Genomic DNA, 21,370 nt, shown 5'->3' with positions numbered 1-21,370 from the left:
AGTGCCACCGCGCCCCGCGCCGCCGCCCCCGCGCCCCGGCCGGCCGCGTCACTCGGCCCCGCCCCCGCCGTGCCGCTCCGCCCCGGAGCGCTCCCCGGGGAGCTCGAGCGTGCGCCGGGGGCCCGAGGCCCGTCCGTCCGCCCGCCCGCCTCGCCCGGGCTCGGAGCCCCTCAGACTCATGTCAGAAGCGCCAGCCTCCGCGCCGCCGACACGCAGGCCCCCAACGTTGGAGCAGCTCCATCCCGCGGCCCCCGGGCGGGTGGGTTTGGGGCAGCAGTGTTTTCAGATGGAATCGCGCGCCGCCGTCGAGCGGCGGGAATGTGAAAGCTCTCCTGCCCGCCCGGGCACACTTCCTGCCTGAGGATTCGGTTTTATTCCTTCTCCACTCGGTTTCTTCCCGTGAAGGAGCAGGGCAGACAGGGGTGGGGCAGCCGGAAAGGTGGCGCTTCTGAGAGTGAAGGAAAGTTCAGCTTAGGGAATTTAGTTGGGTGTGACAACCCTGCTCGTCCACTTCCTCCCCTGAGTGACTTCAGGCAAGTTATATATAAACCTTTCGCCTACCCGCCCCGTTTATTCCATAAAATGGAGTCTTTAGACTTCCCTTTAGGGTTGATTTGAAAAGGGAATACGTGGTCAGCCCAGCACAGCCTTCAGATGTTGGCGAAAGGCCTTTCAGCTGGTGCTCTTCAAATTCAGGCACCCTGCCCTTTAATTTTTCAGAGAGCAGAGAAAAGTTAAATCACACTCATTAATGCAGTGGTCTTTGTTGTGAGAATTATAAATCAAGCTCACTGCCACACAGCAAGTTCCCAGGCTTAGCCACCCCATAGGGGTCCTAGAACTGCTTCCTGGGGCTTTTGAGGCCTGGAATATTTACCTGAGCAGACAGCCTCATCCTTACTGACCTTGAGATTAGCCCCCCAAAGATAAAACACGAGGCCACGAGGGCTCCCTTATAAGGGGCTATAGGAATTGTATTTGTAAAAACGTTTTCATACCAGGCAACTCTTTGTGACTCCCAAAAATTATCAGTCTTGTCAGTCTGCTCTGAATTTGTATGGGAAAATCACAAAGATTGAGATGAAAGTGATGACATTAAGGCATGTTTATAAATTTTGAAACTGCCTAGGCATGGTCTCAGGGACCCCAAATCAGGAAACTAGTTTTAAATATTTACAATACAGTCACTTGACCCACAGAAAATGTGTCCTAGTTAATCAACCTAAAGGTTAACCTGAAGTAAGCCTGAGCTGCCATGTTTTGGCAACTTTCTCTAAGGCAATCCATGTTAATTGGGACTGAGTTCAGCCCATCCTAGCACCTCCTGACTGAGTCATTTCAAAGGTTACTTTACATAAAAGATATGTGAAAAGAGGTCACTTTTCACCTAGGAGCCCTGAATGACATTCCAAGCACATGACTGGCTCTATTGGTAAATCCGCTGAAACATTAACTTCCCAGGAATGAGCCACTGTAAGGCCCCTGGGTATTTAGCGTCCATCCTGGCTGTGGTGGTTTCAGGGAAAATTGTGTGTTCCTTCAGGGACAAGGTATCTGTGTACCTCGGTGAGACTGGTGTACTGGGAGAGGGTGACCATGGGCCAGGCCGCATGTGGGCTCAGGTCTGCTCTGCGACCAAGCTAGACCATTCCTTAGGCCTGGCAGCTTTAACACACCATTGGGAGCACTGGTTAGGCAAGGCCTATCCTTGGAACAAACCTTTCACAACTGCACCACTAAAAATAGCTCAAGTACATGTCCCGGGAACGGTACAACAGTAGTGTCATTGCATCCGGATGGTGTTGTATAATGTATGTTGTGTAATTGACTTTAAAAGTTTACCTTTCTGGGTCGACCATAATTGGAAGCTCTTCTGTAAATAAAATGGTAAGAGTGGCATCTTTGTAGAAGGCGGAAGTGACCGTACACCATTTTCCGAGTGGCAGATGACTGAGATTTGTGGAACACTGGAAAGGAAGGACTGAACCTGGCTTGGAGCAGTACACAGTGTGACAACAACAGTTTCTGATTTGTCAGATGAATGGCACCTGCAGAGAGGCTAGCGGCCATAGCTCCCTTGGTCCACTTCCCTCCCCGGTCTCTTGTTGGCTCCCAAACCTGAGAGCTGCTGCCTCTGCTGAATCGTTGCCCTACACTTTCTGCAACATGTCAAGTCAGACCTCTGAAGCCATCATGCTGTGTCGTTACTTTACATTTCTTCCTTGACAAAGTTCTGGATGCCATAAATCTTAAAGGCAGTTCTAGTCTCCAAAGGTTAGCATAAGCGATGATGTTTACATCACATTCTGAGACACTCCAAAGTTTGGTTTGAAACAGCATATTCCAAATCCCCCTGTGGCTTTCACTCTTCTTCGTGCCCACCCCCCAAAAGCCATCCATAGGCAGTCTTTAATATTTAGGAACTGGGTCATGATCTTAACAATTCATACTTCAAACTCAATGTTTATCAATTTGTATCCTTGTGGATGCTGTTTTCACTGCTCCTCGGCTCACTTTCATCGCCCAGGCACCAGTCGATATTTCAGATGACCTGCTCTTGCCCCAGTGCCCAGAGTTGGCATGCTACAGAATGTCCCCAAACCTCTGACCAAAGCTTTCCATGTCAGAAAGGGGAGAGCATTGCCACCTGGCTCAGGAGCAGACCTGTGGAGAACTTTCATTCATGTTATGGATAGAGGCAAGCTCTAAGAAACTTGACAGCAGGCTCTGCCTTTAATACAGCTTCAACTTTCTGAGCCAACTCTTCGTCTGGGAGCCATTTTGGAGGCTCATGGGACGGACGGCAAGATATCCCAGTGAGATTTCAGCAGTATCTTTATTGCTGTAGGCAGCCAAAGGTGGGGGTGTGTGTGTCTGTGTTGCGAAACAATTTGGATGTTCCAGATAGTCTTTGTTCTTGGTATTAGAAAACGACTGCCTTATTCTTAGAAGTGACAGTGTGGCTCTTTCCTGTTACTCCCTATGTTTTTCTCCTCTAGAGAGTCTAAAATGACCCTGCCGGATGTCTTTCACATACGAGGTCTTCCCACTGCCCCCCCCCCTTTAGATTTACGTACCTTTTATGTTCAACACTACAAAAGAGCTTCCTCTCTCGGAAAATTCAATTAACTTCTCAAACACAAATATGAAATGCTGACACTTATAACTTGTTATCTGATAGACTTGCCATTACCACTGTTACTTTGTGTGGGAATGTCCAAAGAATGCATTTCTTTAACCTAGAAATCACAGCTGTGTAAATAGCAAAAAGTAACTTTAATCCCAGAGCTTCTTTCAATCAAATTAGGCCAGAAGTCAAAGCTAGATGAAGCTCCCCATCCTGGCAAGCATGTCTTTTGAAGACTGCTGTATGGAGCCCTGGTGGTGCAGTAGTTAGGAGTTGGGCTGTGATCTGCATGGTTGGCAGTTCAAAACCACCAGCAGCTCCATGGGAGAAAGGTTGGCCCTCTACTCCCATAAGCAGGTACAGTCCCAGAAACCCGGAGGAGGTCACCGTGAGTCAGCATTGGCTCCATGGAAGGGAGTTGTTTTGTGTCAGGAGCGCAGCACTCTTTCCCCTTCCTCGTCCCGTCAAGTCACAGCCCAGGGTCTGGGTCCCAGTTGTTAGGGATTCTGTTCTCATCTCTCTGGGATGGTTACAGTTTGAAGGTGGGCCCTGACAGTTCAGCGAGTACCCTTTTAAGAACAGGATGCGTTCAGTCCTGAGTTTTAACCCTCGCAGCAGAGCTATAATGCTTCAGAGTGAAAAGCCAATGCCCCGACTGCCTAGATCACTGGCTGACCAATTTTCTCTTAAAGGGTCAGACTGAACACATTTCCAGTTTGGTGGACAGAGAGGCAAAATTGAAGGCATCTTTTGATTTTTATAAAAGCATCGAAAATGTACCCCTTTCAAAATGGCAAAACCTCCCTTGGCCCGGGAGTCACAAAACCCGGTGGCAGGTTGGGTTTAGCCAGCAGGCCTTAGCTTGTCAACACTTCTCCAGGTGGTTGTACAATCGCTCATTAAGAGTAGGCCTGCTTTCTCTTCTCTTGTGCAGCGCGGAGTGATGGGTGATGACGACTCCATTGACTACACTGTTCACGAAGCCTGGAATGAAGCCACCAATGTTTACCTGATAGTCATCCTTGTTAGTTTTGGTCTCTTCATGTATGCCAAGAGGTAAGTTTTGGAACATCAGAGTAGATAAGAAATTGGGCCTTCAAAAAGCTTATACGTAGTAATGGTGGTTTTAATTTTTAAAAAATAATTTTATTGGGGCTTGTACAATTCTTATCACAATCCGTACATACATCCATTGTGTCAAGCACATATGTACATTTGTTGCCCTCCTTATTCTCAAAACATTTGCCTTCTACTTAAGCCCTTGGTATCAGCTCCTCATTTTTCCCTTCCGTCCCCACACCCCCCTACCTCAGGAACACTTCATAATTCATAAATTATTATTATTTTGTCATATGTTACACTGTCCGACATCTCCCCCTGCCCTCTTCTCTGCAGTCCATTCCCCAGGGAGGAGGCTATACGTAGATTCTTGTAATCGGTTCCCCCTTTCTACCCCTACATTCCCTCCACCCTTCAGGCATCGCCACTCTCACCACTGGCCCTGGAGGAGTCATCTGTCCTGGATTCCCTGTGTTTCCAGTTGCTATCTGTACCAATGTATATCCTCTGGTCTAGCCAGATTTGTAAGGGAGAATTAGGATCATGATAGTGGTGGGAGGAAGCATTAAAGAACTAGAGGGAAATTATGTTTCATCGTTGCTACTCTGCACCCTGACTGGCTCATCTTCTCCCCACAACCCTTCAGTAAGGGAATGTCCAGTTGCTTAACGATGGACTTTGAGTCTCCACTTTGCACTCACCCACGTTTACAATGATATGATTTTTTTGTTCCTTGATGCTTGATACCTGGTCCCTTGGACAGCTCGTGGTCAGACAGGCTGGTATGCTTCTTCCATGTGGGCTGTGTTGCTTTTGGCCTAGTTGGCCACTTGTTTATCATCAAGCCTTTAAGATCCCAGACACTATATCTTTTGATAGCCGGGCACCATCAGCTTTCTTCACATTTGCTTAGGCACATGTTTGTCTTCAGTGATCGTATCAGGAAGGTGGGCACCGACTGACATGACTTTTAGTTCTTTGATGTCTGATAACTGGTCCCTTCTACACCTCGTGGTCAGAAAGGCTGGTGTACGTCCTCCATGTGGGTTTTGATACTTCTTGGCTAGATGGCCGCTTGTTTATCTTCAAGCCTTTAAGACCCCAGGTGCTATATCTTTTGACATCCGGGCACCTTCAGCTTTCTTCACATTTGCTATGCAGATGTTTTTCTTTAGCAATCGTGTCGGGAAGGTGTGCATCCTGGAATGCCAATTTAATAGAACAACGTGTTCTTGCATTGAGTAAGTGTTTGAGTGGAGGCCCAATGTCCATCTGCTGCCTTAATACTAAATCTCTAAATATATGCACATAGATCTGTTTCCCCACATTCTTATATAACTATATTTCCATATGTACATTCCAGTCTTTAGACCTCTATAATTACCCTTTGTTCCTAGTTCTTTATTTCCTTCTACTTTACTCTTGTCCCACTTCCATGCTCAGCCTTTATTTGGGTTTCAGTAATTTCTCTAAGTTGCCTTGCCCTTGCTGAATCCCTACCAGGCCTCGCACACCCTCCTTGCCAGTGATTTTGGATCACTTGTTGCCCCCCTGTCCCTGGATTAGTCAGCACCACCTATTTAATTTTAATTGAATTCCAGAAAACATTACCATCAAGACATTTGCGTCCCTAAGGGCCAGGCTCTGGCTTTTTAAACCACCTTGTGGCTATAAGAGATGAAGGCTTATTGGAGGCAGCTCTTCACATCTCCTGCTTCTAACTCCCAGCTCTGTCATTTCTTTTTTTAAAAATCATTTTATGAGGGGCTCATACAACTCCTATCACAATCCGTACATACATCAATTGGGTAAAGCACATTTGTACATTCATTGCCCTAATCATTCTCAAAACATTTGATTTCCACCCAAGCCCCTCGCATCAGGTCCTCATTTCTCCCTCCCTCCCCACTCCCCCATCCCTAATGAACCCTTGATAATTTGTAAATTATTCTTTTGTCATCTCTTGCTCTGTCCCACATCTCCCTTCCCCTACTTTTCTGTTGTATGTCCCCCAGGGAGGAGGTCACATATAGATCCTTGATAACGGTTCCCCCTTTCCAGCCCACCCTCCATATGCCCTCCCAGTATCACCGCTCACACCACTGGTCCTGAGGGGATCATCAGCCCTGGATTCCCTGTGGTTCCAGTTCCCACCTGTACCAGTGTACATCCTCTGGTCTAGCCAGATTTATAAGGTAAAATTGGGGTCATGATGGGGGCGGGTAAGGGGAAGCATTTAGGAACAAGAGGAAAGTTGTATGTTTCATTGTTGCTACACTGCACTCTGACTGGCTCATCTCCTCCCCAAGACCCTTCCATATGGGGATTTCCAGTGGCCTACAAATGGGCTTTGGGTCTCCACTCCACACTCCCCCGCTCATTCACTATGGTAATTGCTATAGTTTATTGTGCCAGCCTGGCCGATAAACACAAGTAGGGCAATGTTCTCCAGGAAGCTGTATACGCTCTAAACCAGCAGCCAATATATGGCGCTGTGTCTCCAATAGCCAGAATTCATGGGTCCATGAACCAAGGGGTGGAAGCTGGAGTGGCACCACTCACTATTACTCCTAGTGATCCCCTTGCAGCATTTTTGCTTCCTGTCCCAGCAACCCTGTCCAATACAAGATCCACAGTTTATCTGTAGACAATTGTACATCCCTCACAGAAGGGCCACAGGGAAGAATGAGTCAGCCAGGGTGCAGCAGAGCACCGACAGAACACACAACATCCCTCTAGTTCTTCAGTGCTTCCGCCTCACACCTGCACTATCATGCCCGGAGTTCTAGCTTACAGATCCAGCTAGATCAGAGCACATACACTGGCACATAGAGCTCTCGACACACGGAATCCAGGACAGGTAAACCCCTCAGGAACAGCAATTGGAGTAGTGATACCACGAGGGGAGGGGGATGGTGAGGGGCGAAGGGGGACAAACAGGGAACCAACTACAGTGATTGATGTGTAACACCCTCCCCACCCCAACCAGTGAGACGAACAGTAATAACATGGGTGAAAGGAAACAGGTGGGTGATGTAAGATATGAAAATAATAATGATTTGTAAGTTATCAGGGATCCATGAGGATGGAGGAGGAGGAGGAAAAAGGAGTTGATACTAAGGGCTCAAACATAAAGCAAATATTTGAAAATGATGGCAACATATGTAAAAATGTGCTTGCTATAATTGATGTATGTACTGTTATAAGAGCTGTACGAACCCCCAAGAAAATGCTTTATTAAAAAGTTTTTTAAATGTACAACCCTAGAGATTTTCACCGAGTCCCTGAGTCCATGCAGCAGTGCCTCAGAAACAAGGTCTGTCCACGTACTTCTGAAAAGTCGGGCTTTGAGCAGCCTGTGGCGCCCAGGCCTGCTCTGATACACAGCAGGTCACCAGGAGCTGGACTCGCACTATGGCAACTGGGGGGAAAGGCAAGGGGCCTACAGGTGGATAACGTCCCATGTCCAGCATTGCACTAGCACACAGAAAAATAGTCTCACTTCCCTGAAAATGTCCGGTCCTCCACCAGTCCAACCCTCCTCCTGCCCCTGGGACCCCGGAAACCTCTGATCTTTTCATCATCTCCCTAGTTTTGCCTTTTTCAAAATATCATACAGTTATACTCAGAAAGTCTGTAGCTTTTTTTAGACTGGTTTCTCCACTTAGCAACGGAGGATTAGAGATTCCTCCACGGCTCTTCATAGCTTGATAGCTGCGAGCACATTCAGCCAACGTCCCGAAACACCAGAGTATGAACTCCTGGGTGCTCCATGAGTTCCTGTTGGCTCCTTTCCAGTTTTCCCCTCTGCTTCTTGGGCTTAGCTGTATCAGAACACTTAACAAACAGTCTGAGTATTGTCGACCTGTTCTTTATCCAGTCCACAAAAGACTAAGTTCCTTGAGAACAATGCCCTTGCCTTTGACCTTTGTGTCCCTGGTTACAACAGTGTGTAAGTCCACAATAAATAGGACCCTAGCCATTGAACCACTGACTGCCTTAATTCCAGATGGTGTAGCTTAATTTAACTGCTGCTTTCCACACCCCTTGGTTCCTTTCTCCAAAGTCGTTTTTAGGAAGAAGCCAAAAGCCGAATTCTTTAAGGAGAAAAACAGTATTAATTGGACTGGGCTGGTCTGTTCAAGGTGTCTTCTACCAAGGTTATTTTTTTTAAGGCATTAAATAGTAAAAGAAAATTGGTAATCCAACAATAATTTGTTTGACCTATTCAGAGTTCTGCTTTCGCTTATACATGTATGCTCACCTTTCCCCATGTGGTATTCCTAGGCAGGACCAGTGGCTGCAATGGGGTGTGTGTGTGTGTGTGTGTGTGTGTGTGTGTGTGTGTGTGTGGACTCTCATCATCACTGGTTCATTTGCAGGTATTCACTTATCTCTAAAATTAGTCACTTCTCCCTACCTCATTTGAAAAGTAGAGGCACCCTCTTCTTCAATTTTAACAAGATGGCCCTATTATGGTCATGCTGTTATATTTAAGAAATATGCTTATTTGTTATTTTCCAAAATTAAGGTCGGCTGAAACTTTTTGGCTTCTTTACTAACCCAGTAATTTGGCTCTATGTAGGTGATATGAAAGGGAAGAAAAAAAATCAGATTTCTTTTTGGGTGTGCATCTTTCCACATGGTGTTTGGATTTGGGAGTGAGGGAGGGGACCAGTGACAAGAGGAAGGCCCAATAGAAGTACTTCCGTCTTGTAGCAAATGGATGTTTCTGCTTACCATTATACTTTTTAGTGAAAGAATACTTGGGCCAAAGAAACATCTCACAAATAAGAAAATAGGAGGCAGGCTTATTGTCCCGAAAGTTCTTTTAATGTAACTTTTGATTACTACAATCAGATAATATTATAGTCCCATTGACATCACTACCAATCTCAGTTCTGCATGGATTTTGTGCTTTAGGAATAAAAGAAAAATTATGAGGATCTTCAGCGTCCCACCTACAGCAGAAACTTTGTCAGAACCCAACTTTTATGACACCATCGGCAAAATTCGTTTAAGACAGCAACTGGAAATGTATTCCATTTGTAAGTATATTCTGTACCGATAAATATGCATGTGTACATGTATATGTGTAGGTATGTTTTATATACATATCCCCCACTGCAAACTCACTGTCACATAATTGATGCTGACTCATAGTGACCCTGTAGGATAGAAAAAAACTGCCCCGTGGATTTCCAAGATGGTAACTGTTTTTTTTAAATCGTTTTATTGGGGGCTCATACAACTCTTATCACAATCCATACATACATAGTTGTGTCAAGCACATTTGTCCATTCATTGCCCTCATCATTCTCAAAACATCTGCTCTCTGCTCAAGCCCCTGGCATCAGCTCCTCATTTTTCCCCCTCCCTCCCTCCCTGCGCCCCCTCCCTCATGAACCCTTGATAATTTATAAATTATTTTGTCATATCTTACACTGTCCAACGTCTCCCTTCACCCACTTTTCTTTAGTCCATCCCCCACGGAGGAGGTTCTATATAGATCCTTGTAATCGGTTCCCCCTTTCCACCTCACCCTGCCTCCACAGATGGTAGGTAACTTTAATGGAGTAGAAAGCTTCATTATTTAAATTAGATTTTTTTTGAAATTGAATCATGTTAGCAAAAGTTAAAAGAAATAGTACTGAAAATTGTGTTGTTCTTCTGAGGTTTAACACACTACCAGCAAAGGTAGATTTCCCATGAAGTTGATGCTTTTTGGACCCTTTGCTTGTTCAGGACTCTGTAGGCCCTGAGAAAGACAGTAGCCATATGGCCACATCATATTTTTATAAATTTTGCAAACAGTAGGTATTTTAATGATGGTCAATTAAGACTGCCATCTCTTCCCACTCCATTCTCTCCTTGTTGGTACTTCTCCTGATGTTGGGTGGTATTGAAGTAGCTGAAAGAATTTGGGGGATCTGACTTAAGTGGAAGTTGAATGGGGATCATGTTTAGAATGGATTGGAATGGATTTATGAGGCTTTCCATTCTATTTTAATTATTGCAAGCGAAAGCACTTAGAAGTGACTTTCAGGAGTATGGCATTGTGAACTGAGGGCCAAGGCTAGAGGTCATAATGCAGAATTAATATTCCCGATTGCCCCAGTAGTTTACTGGGTTACATGCTGGACTGCTAACCACAAGGTCTGCAGTTTGAAACCACCAGATTAAAGTGAAGACTTCTCCCATCAAGATTTACAGTGTCAGAGCAGTCAAATCAAAGGACACATTGTATCGGGAAAAATCTGTTGAACATCTACTTATAGAATGAAAAAGCAAATATGTTACTTTCAATATTAAGGTGTACCTGACCCCAGCCGTGATATTTACAATCACCTCGTCTGTGTGGGAAATAGGACGAGGGATAAGGAAGACTGCAGAGGAATATTGAAAGAACGATGTGTTGCCAGAAGACTGAACAAATCCGCCTTAAGAGAAGGACAACCCAGACAAGAGCTTGCACTGCCAGGGGATCCAGGACAAGTAGACTTCTCAGGACCAATAGTGAGAAAGGGGAAAGTTGTGGGGTGGGGAAGGGAGAGAAAGGTGGGAGGAGTAAGGTGGAACCGATCACAATGATCAACATGAACCTCTCCTAGGGGGACGAGCAACAGGAAAGTGGGTGAAGGAAAGCAGCAGTCAGTGTAAAACATGACAAAATAATAATTTATTAGGTTTTCTTTTAAAAAAGGTGAAATGTTGATTGATGGCAAGCCTCATTCTGGACATCCGTCAACTTCCCAAAAGGACAAAAATGTTGACAAAATTCGTGCATTTGTGCTTGAAGACCATCAACGGACCATTGAAGAAATGGGGAAGTTAGCTGGACTATCTTAGAGCTCGGTTCAGTGAACTTTTATGGAAGGTTTGGGAAGGAGAAGGGTCGTTGTGAAATTTGTGCCTTGGGTTCTGACTGCCCAGGAAAAAAAGTGGCAAGTGGAAACAAGTTGGGCTTTGAAAGAACATCTCTGAAGCAGCCCAGACTTTTTCCAAGGTCATTCCTGGTGATGAGAAATGGTGCTATTCTGAAAGCAAACATCAGTCAAGCCAGTGCAAGATGCCATCGTCACCTTGCCCCCAAAAAACTCATGAAGTGAAATCTAAGATCAAGACAATGCTCTCTTGTTTTATTTTGTTTTTTTTGATATGAGGGAGGTAGTGCATTTGGAGTTCATTCCACGAGGTCATACTATTAAGTTTTCTACTTAGAGTCTATGAAAAGATTACACAACAATGTGTGACAAAAGGCCTGATTTGTGGCAGATGGAGGACTGGTTTTGCCATCACAACAATGCACCTGCTCATGCAACCATCACAATACACCAGTTTTTGGTAAAAAATAAAACAACAAAACAGCATGCTTTTCTTGCCCCACGTACCTCACTCACCTGACCTCACTCTCTGCAACTTCTTTTTGTTTCGACAAATGACGAGGGACACAAAATGACAGCAATTTGATGATTTGGAATAAGTGAAGAAAAAAACAAGGGAGGTGCTGTCAACCCTCTCTCAAATTTATAAATTATCTAGGGTTCATGAGGGAGGGGGGGAGAAATGACCTGATACCAAGGGCTCAAGTAGAAAGAAAACGTCTTGAAAATGATGATGGCAACAAATGTACAATGCGCTTGACACAATGGATGTATGTATAAATTGTGATAAGAGTTGTACGAGGCCCCAATAAAATGATTAAAAGAAAAGAAGTACAGCTACAGTGCTCCCAGAAACAAAGATGGCAAGACTTCCTCAGACAGACTTTGAACACGTTATCAGGCTGGACCAGTCCCTGGAGAAGGACACCGTGTGGTCGAGGGCAGCAGAAAATAGGGAAACTTTACTAAGGTGAGCGACACAAACATAACAATTTTGTTGATGGCACAGGATCAGGCAGTGTTCTGTCCTGTTTTACGTAGAATCACTGAGTTGAAAGTGTCTCAGCTGTACCTAACAACAAAATTTTTGAGTGAATAAGATTGTAGTAACATGGTTTTTGTAAAAGTTGCCACTGCTGTAAAACAAATATTCAGTTATATATATATATACACACACACACAAGGGGGTACCCCCTTCCCCCAAAGGAAAATCTTTTTTCAAAGCTGTGTATTTAAATTGTTTTACAAAACAACCTTAGCACCTTTACAATACTCTCCATTACATTTACTACATTTGTCAAATCTGTGATTCCATTCTTGGAAACATTTTTTCAAACTCAACAGTTTGGATGGCTGACCCAAACTCAGAGAACATTGAAAAGTAACCCTATTTGAGTGCCTTACATTGAAGAGTGCAGAATTTTGCGGGAAAGGATTGTTGCTTGTAAATGCTGTTGAGTCAGCTCTGACAGCAACCCCGTGTTCAACAGAAAGAAACAGTGCGGGGCCGCCACCATCTCCACAATTGTTGGCTTTGAGTCAATGTTAAAGCCACTGTGTCCACCCATCTCAGTAAGGGTTCTTTTTCACACACCTTTTATGTTACGCATGACGTCTTTCCCCACGCACTGGTCTCTCCTGGGGGAAGGGTTACAGCTATGGAAACTTTACTTTCAGAAGTGTGTGCACCTAGATGGAGAAACAACTTCACCTTCTAACATGTTATTTAATAAAGGTTTCTGTGATTTTTAGCAATATTTCTTATTTACCCTTGTGTACCATATTACCATTTTAAACCTACCATAGTGTTTTTTTTCCTTTTTGATGAGAACAACATTAAAAGAAAACTGTGTCGGAATCACTGCACATGGAGTGTGTGTTACATTTTCTATTGCCTGCAGCACCAAGTACCATAAAATTTGTGGCTGAAAGCAGCACCCATTTTTAAAATCTTAAATTCTATAGAATTTCTATAGAATATAATAATATTCACTGACAATTAAATGCCTTCTAAGGTTCCACTGGACAAAAACCAAACTGCTTGTAGCAGGTGTTTGTGTTTCTTTCTGGAGGCTCTAGGGTAGAGTCCATTTCATGTTTCCATTTTCAAGAGATGGCCTGTATTCCTTGGCTGGTGCCCTCTTACTCCATCATCAAAGCTAGCAGCATTGTATCCTTCTGTTTTCCCATATTCACATTTTCTGAACTCAGCAGGGAAAGGTTTCATTGTTGTTTTTCCCGAACCCATATTATTGGAAGCTAATATAGACATCATTCCATAGTTCAATCACATCAAGCAGTCTTGTTCAGTCACGTCCAGTCAGTTTCAAAACATTCTCTTCCTTCTTAAATTCCTTTATATCAGCTCTCCTTTACTGTCCCCCACCCCCCAGGAACCCTTACCCTACACGCTGTCTCTATAGGTTCCATCATGCCTGGATTTCATATTCTGAAAACCTGAGTAGCATATAACAAAAATTCAAGAGGGTTACCCGATAACAAAATACATCTGAGATAAACCCCAATATGGGTGGTGGGAGGGACCACAGAAAACGTTGTAAACCGTGTCAGGCCCAACATGCATCAGAGGAAGGATCAAGTGACCAGGCTTTCACTGTTCAAGGCAGGTTTATCATTTTGATCTGTTATAGTCATCTCTCCAATGCACTCTTGTTTTGTAACCAATTTCTTCCCATCCCTCTATTATGGATAGAGGGAAATCACTGAAGTCTTATTTCCTGTTTAGATCTCACAAATGTATCTTGGGCTTCCATACGTATAGCCTTCTACAAACCAGAATCTCACAATTTAGACTTTGATATTATTCCCTATCCTTGGGTCACAGATGTCAGTGTACTTCTTCCATGGCGACTTAGTTGACATCTCACTTATATGGCTGTTTGTTTGGAAACAACCATGTAAGACCCCACATGTTATTTTATCTGATAGCCAGGCACCATCTAATTTCTTCTAATTTGTTTATGAATAACATAAATAAATAGAATCTCTCTTTGGGCTGTTAAAATAGGAAAGATGAAAAGTTCTCAAACTAAGCAGTGAATGACATTCATCAAGATTTCAGCTCTCTGTTTTTTTCTGGTTTCATGCTGACCTAGTTTTCTTCAATAGACATTTCTTGGAAGTAAAAAAAAGTATGGAATTGTATATCTAGTTTATATTGATGATATTTATGTTTGAGATATGTCTCAGTGTTTGTAAGTTAAATTTTAGTCAAAATCCTCTTAATGTGGACAAAACCATTATTTTTAAAATCTTAAGGTGGAAATAGAGAGTAAGAAGAAAAGATAGACCAGTCACTTAATTTTAATGACATGATCTCTATGGTAAACAAACAAATTAATAAAAGATGTGAAGTAGTATTAAGACATTAGAAAAGAATACTAATTTCTTTATAAAAATAAAGTTGTGGGTTTGAAACTAACTCCTTACTGAGAATTATGACTGTGATTTGGACACGTCCTCAGAAGGGATGAGTCCCTGGAAAAGGACCCCGCATTTGTTAAAGTCGAGGTCAATGAGAAAGGAAAGCCATCAGTGAGATGGATTGACACAGTGGCTCCAACAGTGGGCTCAAGCATGACAACTGTAAGGGTGACCCAGGACCGGGCAGTAGTTTGTTCTGTTGTACGTAGTTTCACTATGAATCTGAAACAACTTGATGGTGTCTAACAAGAACAGTAGGAATCATTTTGCGGTTTTATTAATTCTTATATTCTCTTTTAACAGCAAGGAAGTATGAATATCAGCAGCCTCAAAACCAAGCTGACAGTGTGCAACTCTCAGTGGAGTGAAATCTCAGGAAATGAGCAACATAAGGAACTGTGCTGAACAGTGTAGTAGCAAGCTGCTGACTCTATCTAATCATGAATAGCATTTTCTAGAATGCATGCCTCCATAAAATCATTCTACTTGCGACCTTTCCCGATTTTCTGATTATGTGGTTTTGTGTTTGATTGTTGTAATATAATCACCAAGTCATTTGTTACACAAATTCTGATGACTCCTAGGCTGTGCCCACAGACGACTCACCCGTGCCTAGGGAAAAAAACATGGCCAGGGACTGACAGTTATTTGTACCTTGTGAAGAGCCTTGATTTTTCTCAGGATACGCTCAGACAAGTATAAAATCTCCTTTGGAAATAATAATTCCAGTTATGATGCCGCCTTGACTTGAAGGCTTTTGCAAAATTAAAAAAGAAAAACCCAGTCATTGAAATAAATTCTTAAACTTGCATTCCACGATAAATAGAATGTCAACAATGGACAACTTTGTTCTCATAGCTGCTGTTCACTCTCCATTACTCTCCTGATTTCTTCGCAACTTGCACATAAGACTCTCTCTCTACTTCATGACCTTTCCCTTCTAGTTTTAGAAGCTTTCTGTGACTGGACCTGTGGGTGGCTCACACTTTTAAATGCTCGGCCGACTAGCTGCAAGACTGGAGGTTTGACCCCACCCCGAGGCACCTTAGAAGACAGGCCTGCCTGTCTACTTCTGAGATGTCATGGCCTTGGAAACCTATGGAGCATTTCTGCTGAGCACACACATGGGGCTGCCACGACTGTAACTGACTTAAATACGACCACCACAATTAGAGTCACATGAGTTCGTGTCCCGCCCGTGATCTTCAGGTGGCTTTAGGACTTGAAAGACGTCTCTGCCTGGGTGTTGGCAGCTTGTTTTGTGGCAATATTACTATCACTCTTTAATATTTCTGCTTGGTTACTTATGTTTTTTGTATAATAAGCTTCTCTAAAGACTTGTATGTTGTACAATGAAAAAGTTTTTAAAATATTTTTCTTCACATTAAATATAGGCTGGTTGGAGGTGGTAGTGTGGAAGTTCAACTAGCTGTATAATCTTTAAAGATTAGGTTTTGAGTCAGCTGGTCTTAATTGTAAGAGTTATAGTTGATAATCATTGCAAGTATGTACCGTATATACTTGAGTATAAGCTGACTCAAATATCAGCCAAGGCACCTAATTTTACCTCAAAAAACAGCATTAAAAATGTACTGAAAAACTCGGCTTCTACACAGGTATATACTGTATGTACTTTTTCCTTTGTAATTGTGAAATCAAGAATATAAATTTTAAATGATAATTAGTGTTTCAACCAAATAAAATCATTCTGGAAAATTGCATTTATTTTAAAATCTATATTATATCAAAAATGTATATATTATTTAAGATGAATTGTTAACTAAGTGGAATAAATCTATCTTAAATTACAATTGAGTTTTAATGCATCACCTGTATATGCACAGACTACCAAATGGCTAAAGACTTGTAAACATGTATATGTGGCATGAAGGGTCAAAATAAGGGGATGATCTTTAACTTTGCTTTGCTCTTAGTAAAACTGTATTTCTATGAAGAGAATTGAATTGCAAGGAGTGTTTTACTTACCGCTGACATATGGCACAATCCAGACAAATTACATAAGCTGGCTATCTCAGCTCCTTTGTAAAAATCATGCTCTTCCCTGTGTGATCATGAGGTGCTGAAGGGATCAGTTATCAGGCATCAAAGAACAAAAACTCATATCATTGTGTGCTCACCTCCCCAGTACAATCACTGAAGACAAACAGGTGCATAAGCAAATGTGGTGAAGAAAGCTGATGGTGCCTGGCTATCAAAAGATATAGCGTCTGTGGTCTTAAAGACTTGAAGGTAAACAAGCAGCCATCTAGCTCAGAAGCAACAAATCCCACATGGAAGAAGTGCACCAGCCTGTGTGATCATGAGGTGTCGAAGGAATCAGGTACAAGGCATCAAAAGAACAAAAACTCAAATCATTGTGAATGAGGGAGAGTGGGGACCCAAGACCCATCTATAGGCAACAGGACATCCCCTTACAGAAAGGTCATGGGGAGGAGACGATCCAGTCAAGGTGTGATATAGCAACAATGAAACACATAATTTGGCTCTAGGTCCTAAATGCTTCCTATTCCCCCACTCCCATCATGATCCCAGTTCTACCTTACAAATCTGGATAGACCAGAGGATGTACACTGGTCCAGATAGGAACTGGAAACGGAATCTAGGACAGATGATCCCTTCATGACCAGTGCTGAGAGTGGCAATACTGGGAGGGTGGAGGGAAGGTGGGGTAGAAAGGAGGAACCTCTTACAAGGATCTATATACATATAACTTCCTCCCTGGGGGATGGGCAACAGAAAAGTGGGTGAAGGGAGACAACTGACATTAAGTTATGACAAAATGTAAATTAAGGGTTCATGAGGGAGGGGGACAAAATGAGTTGATAAGGGTTCAAGCAGAAAGCAAATGTTTTGAGAATGGTAATGGCAACAAATGTGCTTGACACCGTGGATGTATGTATGGATTATGATGAGTTGTATGAGCCCCCGATAAAATGATTTTAAGAAATTATGCTCATCAATAAACAAAAATGACATGGTGAAATCATTTTATTTGTGTCCAGGAGATAACTAAAAACCGGTAGACCGTTTGATGAGCATTAAACCTTGGCAAGCGAGAGGACAAAATTCCTCCCCATTTCTGGGCTAAAGCTAACTGATGGGAATCACACACACCCCACTGGCAGGAACAGCAAGCCTGGCTTTGAAGTGTCCACTGCTCTAGCAGCTGAGCTGGGCAAGGGGGGAGAAGCCCTGCAGCCACACTTCAAAGTGACACTGGCTGATGCTCCTGCTCTTGCCCCTACATCCTCCAGGATTCCACAGAAGGAAACTATAATGACTAATAACACTGCTTCTGTTCTTTTTTCTTTTTGGTGAATAAGACATTCAGACGTGAGCACTGACCAGCCTCTATCAGTGTAATAAGCATCTCTGAAGAGTGTACTCGGTAACTGGAGTTTCAGCTGATGCCAGTCAGTTGCACCCAGGGAAGACGTTTGCTGCCAAAGGGCACACATGTTTGCTATTGACCTCACACCATGTTAGGTTAAGTCATTTAGGTGATTCATCAGAAAATGAGAAACCATTTCCTATGGTAAGATTGCCGTAATGTCAAATATTTCCAAGTATTCAGTGGAAATGAATGATAAAAATGCAGTAATAAAAATAGTTTCAGATATTAAGATGATAAAAGAATAAAATAAGCCTAAACCTCTGCCATCAGGCTGATTCCAACTCACAGTGATCCTATATGACAGAATACAAGTGCTCGTTAAGATTTCCAAGGCTGTAAAGCAGCGGTTGTCAACCTTGCTAACACCGTGACCCTTTAATACAGTTCATGTTGTGGTGGCCCCACAAAATTATTTTGGTTGCCACTTCATAACTAATTTTGTTGCAGTTACATTTTCCGATGGTCTTAGGCAACCCCTGTGAAAAGGTCGTTCAACCCCCAAAGGGGTCACAATCCACAGGTTGAGAACCTCTGCTTAAATCTTTAGAGGAGCAGCTGCTGGATTTAAACCACTGGCCTTGCAGTTAGCAGCCCAGTGCCTAATCCATTGAACCACCGGTACTCTTCTAAGATTTAACCTAAAAAATGTAATTAGAAATAATGAATTTATAGCAAACAGGAAGCCTATTGTATGCTACCCATACAGTGAATTTTCTAGAGACCATTTTGATAGAAGGGGGATAAAATTTCTTTAAAATCTCACTATCATTGAGTCTATTCCAACTCCTACACCTTGTAGGACAGAGTAGAACAGCCCCCGGGGTTCCCAAGATTCACTCTTATGGTAGGTGCTGGAAAACGAAGTAGAAGCAAAAAGGTCACTTGGCTACCCCTGACTGGTGTTGAAATTAGTGAGGGCCATAGACTCATTCCCACTTGATACCTTAATAAAGCCAGAGTTAAGCTTATACAGAACTGCAAAGCAAGAAAAAATGACCCATCACTCTTTTTTATGCCCCCCCCCTCATCCTCCTGTAAATCTATATGGGTGATACAGGTCATGAATGAATAGGGATGTGGCATGAAGGTGGGAAAGCCTACCAATGTAGGCACACGTGTTCCCATGTAGCACGTGCGGGACTGCTCAGTAGATCGTAATCTCTCTTCTCTCCTTGAACTCCCCCAAAATAAATAAGTGGCACTTAGCATTGAACTCCATAGCAATGTATTCCCTGCCTTTATTTTACCTGTTTGTAGTAAAGTAAGCCTTGATGTAGATTAGTAGCAGTCTACATTCTAGGTAGGACCGTGATGTAAGTTAAATGAATAACTACTGAGGAAAATGATGCTTTCTACTCCCATAAAGATTTGCAGTCTTGGAAACTCACGGGGGCAGTTCGACTCTGCCTTACAGAGTCGCTGTGAGTCAATATCTATTCAATGACAGTAAGTTTCTTTTGAGTTTGGGAGGGATAACGACATACTTAACCGTGCTAACGATAATCAGCATCAAGTTCATTCCAACTTTATTTACTTCTGACACCAGCTGCTGCCTGGGACTCTCACCACTGAGTTTGATAACTTGTTGCCACATCCACAAAACTCGTAGAAACATCGTATCTGCTTAACAGCAGAGAAGGATATAAACAAGGAAAGATAGAAAAAAATACAAAAGGCAAACTCTGGGAAGATTCCCAGTGCAGCCCCTGAATGTCTCAAAGGAGATGGACCCACCTACCCTTCTCAACAACTGGTGCTCATTTCTTTTTTTAAAAAAAAAAAAAACATTTTATTAAGGGCTCATACAACTCTTATCACAATCCATACATACATCAATTGTGTAAAGCACATCTGTACATTCTTTGCCCTCATCAATTTCAAAGCATTTGCTCTCCACTTAAGCCCTTTGCATCAGGTCCTCTTTTTTCCCCCTCCCTCCCCGCTCCCCCCTCCCTCATGAGCCCTTGATAATTTATAAATTATTATTTTGTCATATCTTTCCCTGTCCCACGTCTCCCTTTACCCCCTTTTCTGTTGCCCATCCCCCAGGGAGGAGGTCGCATGTAGATCCTTATAATTGGTTTCCTCTTTCCAACCCACTCACCCTCTACCCTCCCAGTATTGCCCCTCACACCCCTGGTCCTGGAGGTACCATCATCTGCCCTGGATTCCATGTGCCTCCAGCTCCTATATGCACCAGTGTACATCCTCTGCTCTATCCAGACTTGCAAGGTAGAATTTGGATCATGGTAGGGGGTGGGTGGAGGAGGAAGCATTCAGGAACTGGAGGAAAGCTATATTCTTCATTGGTGCTACATTGCACCCTGACTGACTCATCTCCTCCCCTAGCATGACCCAGGCACGGCGTAGCTCAGGCGCCAACTTCACATTGATGCGTCAGACGTTGCTGGGTATCCTGGGTGCCGCCATTGCGCTCACACTTGCTTTTTTGAGGCTCCTCTTTGCCAGCTCTGCTCCCAGGAGCTGACTCTGCCAGCTTAGGCCAGCCCAAGCTCTAGGTTGGCATCAGGACAGCCCTTGGAGTAGAACTGCTCTGTATTGGCCCTCTGCTCAGGCTGGGCCGCCCCCTGTGTGGGGGCACACTCAGGCCAGCCTCTGGTTGTGTGAGGCAGTCCCCTGCTCCAGCTGAGTGCTACATCTCTGCTGCTATGACCTGTGTCTTGGCTCCTCTGCAGCCCTCGCGTCTTTACCTCTAGGCCACCCAGGGTTACAGCTCTCCGCTGGGGTTTCTGCTACTGTCCAGGTCCATGTGTGGTCTCCTCTGTTTCTGGTGGTGTTGCCTCCTACGCATGTTACAGCTAAAGACTTTTGTATGGCTTTGTGGCAGGTCTGAGGCGTGCACAGTGCAGGGTCCCATTCCCTTAAGGATTCATTCTCCTCCAGGTTATTATCAACCCTAGGGGTCCCCCAAGGCCTCTGTTCCAGGCATTTTGGTCGCACATTCCTTGTCCGTTTCAAGGTGGGATCTCTCCAGCTGCACTGGAGCCCAACCAACCCTCTTGACGAGACTGCTGCTCACTAATCTCTGGTTACTCAGGAAATAAAAAGCTTAACTCAGGAGGGGCTGGCTGGAAAAAAGTCAACAACCCAGCAAGTTGCTTACCTCTTATCCAGGAAGTAGCTATCAGTCAGCTCAAGCAAGCCCATCCCAGGTGGTGGTTTTCCACCAACCCAGGGCAAAAGGCCACATCAGAAAGCCCATTGTGCCACATAAGTCAAGGGGGGGGGGGGTGACTACTTACTGGCCAGTCTTGTTAGGAGGGAGTTCAGTCTCATTTTCCATACTGACATCAAAGGAGCACCATGTTGGGCATTTTTTAAAACACCCTTCATTGTTTGCGGTGAAATTTTGAATAGCAAATTAGTTTGCATTTCGCAATGTTTATACAACTGGCTTCATGACATTGGTTACATTTTTTT

The 21,370-nt window shown here is 43.6% G+C and overlaps 1 protein-coding gene across 1 annotated transcript; it reads left to right on the top strand.

The window, feature by feature from the left end:
* The first annotated feature begins 5 nt into the window (after positions 1-5).
* On the top strand, positions 6-17,498 carry SMIM19 (small integral membrane protein 19). Its single transcript, XM_075556604.1, has 4 exons — positions 6-259; positions 4,062-4,183; positions 9,110-9,234; positions 14,818-17,498. The coding sequence occupies exons 1-4, from the start codon at positions 179-181 to the stop codon at positions 14,880-14,882; spliced, it is 393 nt and encodes a 130-aa protein (XP_075412719.1). The 5' UTR covers positions 6-178; the 3' UTR covers positions 14,883-17,498.
* Positions 17,499-21,370: the final 3,872 nt, after the last annotated feature.

This window comes from Tenrec ecaudatus, chromosome 8, assembly GCF_050624435.1.
Source record: "Tenrec ecaudatus isolate mTenEca1 chromosome 8, mTenEca1.hap1, whole genome shotgun sequence".
In the NCBI taxonomy this organism is placed as follows: Eukaryota; Metazoa; Chordata; class Mammalia; order Afrosoricida; family Tenrecidae; genus Tenrec; species Tenrec ecaudatus.
This window is presented reverse-complemented; position numbering and strand designations above follow the sequence as displayed.